Source organism: Salvelinus namaycush, chromosome 5, assembly GCF_016432855.1.
Source record: "Salvelinus namaycush isolate Seneca chromosome 5, SaNama_1.0, whole genome shotgun sequence".
NCBI classification, from domain to species: Eukaryota; Metazoa; Chordata; class Actinopteri; order Salmoniformes; family Salmonidae; genus Salvelinus; species Salvelinus namaycush.
The window spans coordinates 42,816,544-42,823,987 of NC_052311.1; the positions used below are offsets into that span (position 1 = coordinate 42,816,544).

Below are 7,444 nucleotides of genomic sequence, written 5' to 3' on the forward strand. Positions count from 1 at the left end.
CAGTCTGAAAAGTATAGATAATTGGGCTGAGGAAATGTGCTTTTCACAAGGGTCACTCAACTTTGAATTCAAGTTCAGAAAGAGTTTAGAATACAGATCACACTCAAATAGAGTTGGAGAAATAAAATGGTGGCAACATATGTCTCCAAAACAGCAGCAAACTCGTGAGGAATTGAAACAAATGTGTGTATTTTCCCATAAAACTGAATTTATAGTGAAAATAAGAAAAAAGCAAAAAAGATTAGTCATCCAATCAGTAAAGCAACGAAAATCACATCCTTTAGGCAAGTGTCATGATATACATTTTTTTTTTTTTACTTCAGTTTATTTAGTAAATATTTTCTTAACTATATTTTCTTAAAACTGTATTGTTGGTTAAGGGCTTGTAAGTAAGCATTCCACAGTAAGGTCTACTACACCTGTTGTATTCGGCGCAAATGACAAATAAAATGTGATTTGATATTGGCTTACTGTAAGTGATACTGTACACGTTTGAGGGAGCTCCAAATCCATGGACAAGATCCTTCAGATAACTAGAGAACGTGCCGTTTTGGGAGTTCGACATGCTGTCACGAGGCGGCGATGTCACCGACCGGGTCTGGTACCCATATGAATGTTGACTCATGTGAACCTTTGTGACATGCACAGTAGATCAAGGCCAATAAGAGTTGTGCCGGTCACACACAGAGTCAGAGAGGATGGTATATCCCACTCTAGAGTTCAATGACCCTGGTAGCAGAGAGGAGAGATGCTGCAGCTTACTATATATCATTGTGCCTAATAAGTGATATTGTTCAGGGGAAATTGAATATGACAAAGAAATATACCACGATAATTACAGTTGTATAGTAAGTTCATGACAATAATTTGATTCTTGGTTGAACTGTGCAATAAACATCCTCACTAGAAAATGTTCCAGTAGTGATTGCTGTTACTATCAACTGTTTCTATTTTTCCAACACAGCATAAACAGTGTAACAAGCTGAAAGTAGAGGCATTATACATTGGCTGGGGTGTATTAAAAGCAGTGTGAAAGCAATAAAGCATGTCAACAACTTGTTGCGAGGACATTCCTCAGGTGACAGCGATGGCCACTGTGTCACACGTCTCAGAGCAAATGTAGCACCTTCTTTGTCTTGTTCTCCAAAGACCGAAGAATGCAGCCCTTACGCCATTCTTCCAGAATGAAGGACAAGTGTTTGATTTGAACTATCTCTGCGCTGATAAGCGCCTGTCCTCCGTGCCAGTCTCAGACTGCTCCTCACCTCAATAAAAAACAAGCCTTATCAAAGGCATTTACAACTGCCAGCATGCCTCAGGAGTTACAATGCCTGGATGCTTGCCCTGGAAAGTGGACACCTGCATGTCTGACTATCTCCCTGTAGAGAATGTATCTGGCAAAATATCCCCATGTTTTCGTTAAACTAGCTAGTTCGGCCCGTGAGCATACAGATACATTACAAAAGCCCTAGAAGACGCCACAATACAGATCTCACACCTCCCTGTGCAGACTGTAACAGGTTATTGCCAGAGAAATGTTGTCTATCTTAAAATCAGTTTTCTTTTTAGCCAATTTGTCTCATCATCCTTACTCAATAAGGACTATATCTGAAATTATAGATTTCAAGTCAGATGCACACCAATTATGCACACCACTTCACCAATGTATTTCTGCAACCACATCTTGCATCAACCACATCTTGCATCAACCACATCTTGCATCAACCACATCTTGCGTGAGCGCTGGCTTCCTGCGAGCTACTCAATTTGTTATGGCGGAGAGGTTGAGGTGTTTGGCCTAGTGCGAGTGGTGGAACCAGGGTGGATCCTCTTTGGTAGGGTGGATCCTCTTTCCACACCCTCCTCTAAAATCCTCCCAGCCAAGTACATGGGCCAAATCCCCTCCCCTTCTGAAATTCAGGTCTAGGTGTACCCCGACAAAATCGTGATTCGTCCAAATAATCATTGATGCAAAAACCAGCACACCGGTAGAATAGTTCTTCATAACCCTCATATCCCACAGACGTAACATGTTGATGTTTTTATACACCAATGGGCACCGTCTCATGTCAGAATTATGTGACTAAAAGTGGAAGTCATGCAAGCATTCAGGTGACTGGCGATGCCATCGGCGGCCTGCACCTGCAATCTCTTTATTGCGGTCGTTCAGCTCATGACCTTGACCTTGACTACTTTCAGCAGGAAATCTCTGATTTAGACATTTTGATAGCTATGAAACAATATTTGATAGTTGAAACAGTGTATCAGAGACTCTAGCTTGATAAAATATTATAAAAAGTATAAAAGATATTGAAGAAATAGTGTTGTGGTAACCAGGGTTCCCCTACCACACCTCCTTACCCAAACACATGCAGTGCATTCGGAAAGTATTCAGACCCCTTGACTTTTTTTTACATTACAGCCTTATTCTAAAATGGATTAAATTGTTTACCTACACACAATACCCCATAATGACAAAGCGAAAACAGGTTTTTAGAAATGTTTGCTTATTTATTCAAAATTAAAAACAGAAATGCCTTATTTACATAAGTATTCAGACCCTTTGCTATGAGACTCGAAATTGAGCTCAGGTGCATCCTGTTTTCGTTTATCATACTTGTTTCTACAACTTGATTGGAGTCTACCTGTGGTAAATTCAATTAATTGGACATGATTTAGAAGGGCACATACCTATCTATATAAGGTCCCACGGTTGACAGTGCATGTCTGAGCAAAAACCAAGCCATGTTGTCAAAGGAATTGTCCGTAGACCTCCGAGACAGGAGTATGTCAAGGCACAGATCTGGGGAAGGGTACCAAAATATGTCTGCAGCATTGAAGGTCCACAACAACACAATGTCCTCCATCATTCTTAAATGGAAGAAGTTTGGAACCACCAAGACTCTTCCTAGAGCTGGCCGCCCGGCAAATCTGAGCAATCGGGGGAGAAGGGCCTTGGTCAGGTAGGTGACCGAGAACCCAGCCGTCTAAGGCGGTCTAAAGCACTGCATTATGTCGGGAGGAAACCTGGCACCATCCTACGGTGAATCATGGTGGTGGCAGCATCATGCTGTGGGGATGTTTTTCAGCGGCAGGGACTGGGAGACTAGTCAGGATCGAGGGAAAGATGAACGGAGCAAAGTACAGAGAGATCCTTGATGAAAACCTGCTCCAAAGCGCTCAAGACCTGAGACTGGGGCGAAGGTTCACCTTCCAACAGGACAACAACCCTAAGCACACAGCCAAGACAACGCAGGAGTGGCTTCGGGACAAGTCTCTGAATGTACTTGAGTGTCCCAGCCAGTGTCCGGACTTGAACCTGATCGAACATCTCTGGAGAGACCTGAAAATAGCTGTGCAGCGACGCTCTCCATCCAACCTGACAGAGCTTGAGAGGATCTGCAGAGAAGAATGGGAAAAACTCCACCAAATACAGGTGTGCCAAGCTAGTAGCGTCATACCCAAGAAGACTTGTGGCTTTAATCACTACGAAAGATTCTTCAACAAAGTGCTGAGTAAAGTGTCTGAATACTTATGTAAATGTGATATTTCAGTTTTACTTTTTTAGTACATATGCAAACATTTTTTTTAAATCTGTTTTTGCTTTGTCATTATGGGGTATTGTGTGTAGATTGAGGAGGGGAAAAAAAAATTCATCACTTTTAGAATGAGGCTGTAACGTAACAAAATGTAGAAAAATTCAAGGGGTCTGAATACTTTCCAAATGCACTGTATGACACATGCTCACATGCTGTTAATTTATCAGACTAATAAAGTAATCAGCTTATCTGGTTCAAACCTCTGTGCTAGGCACTGCAAAGATAACAAAACATATCTACCAATTTTTCACATTTGTGTGTTTCACTGTCTAATCAATGGCATGGGGTTGTTCAATGACAGACATGTTTAAAATCTATCAATTGATTGTTTATGTTCAAAGAGACAAATAATCATGTTTTTTTGGCAAAACGCTTAAAATATATTTACATACTTTAAATGGTTGAGTTGGTTGAAACCAGAGACGGAATCTTGATCTTGTGGTTTTGGTCTTGAGATCACACAATGCCACATACGGTAAATGTGGTCTTGGTTTTGGTCACTGAGTCTGGGTCTGGGTCCCAGCATCAATGTTCAGGTCTAGGTCGGGTTCTCAGCTCATGGTCCCAGACCATAGTTAGTCTCTCAACTCGTGTGGTCAAGATATCTCTTGTCAGAGTTATGTGACAAAAAGTAGTGACACAACACAAAAGTGTCAGGGCACCTTGCTTTTTGTGGAAACCGGATGGGATGCCTTCAGATTGGTCTTGCTCTGGGTCTCGTTCTGGATCTGGTTTTTCCACATTTTAATTGGTCTTCCGCTTGTCAGGCTCTCGATACACTTGGTCTGGATTTCAGTCTGAAGAGTTTGGTTCTTGGTGTGGGTCTCAAAAGGTTGTGTATTGGTTTGGTCAGGGTCTGGTATTAGTTTGGGTCTGGGTATCGAGACGTCTGCTGGACAGATTTGCCCAGAAAACACATTATTGGTGAGACAGGCTTCTGAGTCAGTGTGGAATATACGGTGGGGACACATGACTGGGATCAGAGTTTAGGGCAGAAGGGCTGTAGCTTCTAAATCCACACTGAATTCCACTATGTTTCACTATTAATCCGTCTGTCGTTCCTGGCGTTGTATACAACAAATTTGTAAGCTTTTGTTCAATGTAAGATGTCATGTAACGCCATTTTTATCCAAGAAATCCATTCGGTTATGCAGGCCTACTGTTTTTGGTATATTTAGCCCTTTGGAAGCCTGAACTAAACTAAAGGTTGGGTACATCTCTCAAGGACTTAGCTGACAGGTCAGTGCTCCCTTACCTGTTTACATTGGCCCGTGTCCAACTTAGGTGTGAGCTGGCAATGAGCGGAGCTATATGCAGTGTGCTTGAGTACTCCCACAGTCCTTGGTAGCTTGGTACAGCCTTGGGTAATGACAGAGTCTCACAGATTAGGCTTACCCCGCCCGATATGGATATGCTCTATCCATTGGTTTTCAATAAGAATACCTTATCTGCTCTTTAGGGGATGCCGTCAGTCGAGTTGTCTGCTCTTTAGGGGCTCTTTGTTTTTCGCCGAGGAAGTATTGACAGGTCAAGGTGCACGAGTTTAGCTCAGTGGGTTGGCCTTATAAATAGAAGCACGGTGTAAGGCATCCGCACAACCACACACCACCTCAACAAGAGCCTGTCTTGGTAGGCCAAGAACATTTGAATGTATTTCAGCTTTTCATTTTGTTTTTGAGAGTATGATCTGTGTCTCATCAAAATGGATAACGCATGTACAGATTACAACGATAGGCAGTCAAATGCTATCCTTTACAACATCCTCAATCGAGAAAATTCCAGGTCAAGCCACAACAGCCTGAACTACAACTTGATACCTCATAGATGCAACTGCGAGATACGACGGACAGTGTGCTTGAAAAGTCCAGCAGACATTTGCCAAGAGGCATCGGGAGTGCTGGTGAAAACAATTCACTTTATGAAGAACTTACCTGCTTTCAACCAACTCCCACTGAACGATCAACTATCGCTCCTCCAAAGTTGCTGGGCGCCACTCTTTATTTTGGGTCTGGCCCAGGAAGGCATGAACTTTGACGTCATCGACACCCCTGCCGATAGCATGCTGAAAAGAATCCTCTTGAATTCTCAAGAGAGCTCAGAGACGGAAAGAGAGCAGCCCACATTGGCTGGTGTGAACAAACTCAAGTCATGCCTCAAAAAGTTCTGGAGTCTGGATTTAAGTCCAAAGGAGTACGCATACCTCAAGGGCACCATGATATTTAACCCAGGTAAGGTTTGCCTTAAAGCTTCAATATTTCAACGAGTCAATGGAAGTGTTTGTTCGGTAGGGATTTTACGTCCCCACAGCTGCTTGATGATCTAATAAACCTCCCTACATACAGAATTCAAACTTGTTAGGCTTGTCCACCCACGCAACAAAACATAAAATACTTTCAGTGAATCCAGCTGACCAGTAGGTTTACAAAAATCAATTGCAATGTCATATATAACTGAACAGTACTGTACTGTACCACTGTGTATGAAATGTAGCTTGTCCACTCATGATACATTTCTGTCCTCCTCAACAGATGTGAAAGACCTAAAGGCAGCTCTATTCGTGGAGGGCTTACAGCAGGAGGCTCAGCATGCTCTGAGGGAGGTGGTCCAATCACTCCACCCTGGGGACCGGAGCCGCTTCGCTCGTATCCTGCTCGCGGCCTCCATGCTCAAGACCATCACACGCAACCTCATCACCGAGCTCTTCTTCCGTCCTGTCATTGGCCAAGCAGATCTACTGGACTTCCTGGTCGATATGCTCTTCAGCAGGTAGCTACTGCAAGGCTGATATACAGAGACTTGATATAATTTCCCGCTGGGACAATAAAGTTGAAACTTGAACTTGAGGGGTGTGGGCTCCCACTGAGAGGGATATTGAGCCCCCGGGACTGAGTTGGGGTGTCTGGTCATGTGGTGAAGAGATTGACAAATAAGAGCTCGTTATAAGGGGAAATAAATGTGTATTCTTTATTCCCAGTAATAAATGTCTGACGAAATAGGAAGAAAAAAAATGTCTCTGGAAATTATGAGAACAGTTTGCTATTGTTTACATCCAACTATGAATTAGCAACATTTACTGTATATTAGCAACATTTTTGGTAGAAAAATGAGGTCTCAATGGCTGGTAGTTATAACAGACATTTTACTGGTTATATCAGACAGGCTATACTACAGTCTACAATACACATTCCTTAAAATCATGTATATTTTGCAGAATACCGTTTAGATACATTGTTTGTTTTCTGTATGTTTGCATGAACAATGTAAATCATTTCTGGGACTGCCTCCAGAATATTTTCTATAAATATATTTTTATACAATTATTGGGTTATGTCTTTACAATTTGGAATATGGTTTGCGAGACAAGAATACAAACAGCATTAGCCAAGCCACAGTAGATTAAACGTCTCCTGTTCAAGAGGTCTATATTAGAGCTGGCATTGCCATTCAAGGAGCTCTTCAAGCTCAATTTAAACATATATCTTCTAAAGTAACTACTAATAAGCAGTGCACTGGAATAATATGTGCAGAATTCGAAGCCCACGTTCTCCCCCCCCCTAATCATTGGGTTAGAGTGAATATGTGTTGGGAATTGGGAATGAGTGGTGTGGAGCATCAGTGATGTTTTCATACATAGACAAGGATATCACAGTAGTGTGAGAGTGCTCCACAAGTCTCCATCTTCCTACTCCAGTTCCTATTGATTCATATTGTGTTTGAACCCAAGTTACAGCAAGCTTTATCTGTATTACCTCACTGGTACAGAGGGCACTTTGGAAGGTGGTTTACCAGCTGGGTGCCCTGTACCGTCATCTTGCTGCCTCTCTCCTCTCACGAGTGGCTCAACG

General features: G+C 42.4%; 1 protein-coding gene across 1 annotated transcript; it reads left to right on the plus strand.

Annotated features, from left to right (window-relative positions):
• Positions 1 to 4,989: 4,989 nt before the first annotated feature.
• On the plus strand, positions 4,990 to 6,917 carry LOC120048280 (nuclear receptor subfamily 0 group B member 2-like). The gene is made up of 2 exons (XM_038994131.1): positions 4,990 to 5,827; positions 6,128 to 6,917. Exons 1-2 carry the CDS (start codon positions 5,302 to 5,304, stop codon positions 6,367 to 6,369), a joined length of 768 nt encoding a protein of 255 aa, XP_038850059.1. The 5' UTR covers positions 4,990 to 5,301; the 3' UTR covers positions 6,370 to 6,917.
• The last annotated feature ends 527 nt before the right edge of the window (positions 6,918 to 7,444 follow it).

Bases quoted from the DNA above. Each gene is read 5' to 3' on its own strand.
- LOC120048280 (XM_038994131.1), top strand. From the start codon at position 5,302: ATGGATAACGCATGTACAGATTACAACGATAGGCAGTCAAATGCTATC. The intron at 5,828-6,127 runs GTAAGGTTTGCC...CCTCCTCAACAG, and splicing joins CACCATGATATTTAACCCAG to ATGTGAAAGACCTAAAGGCA.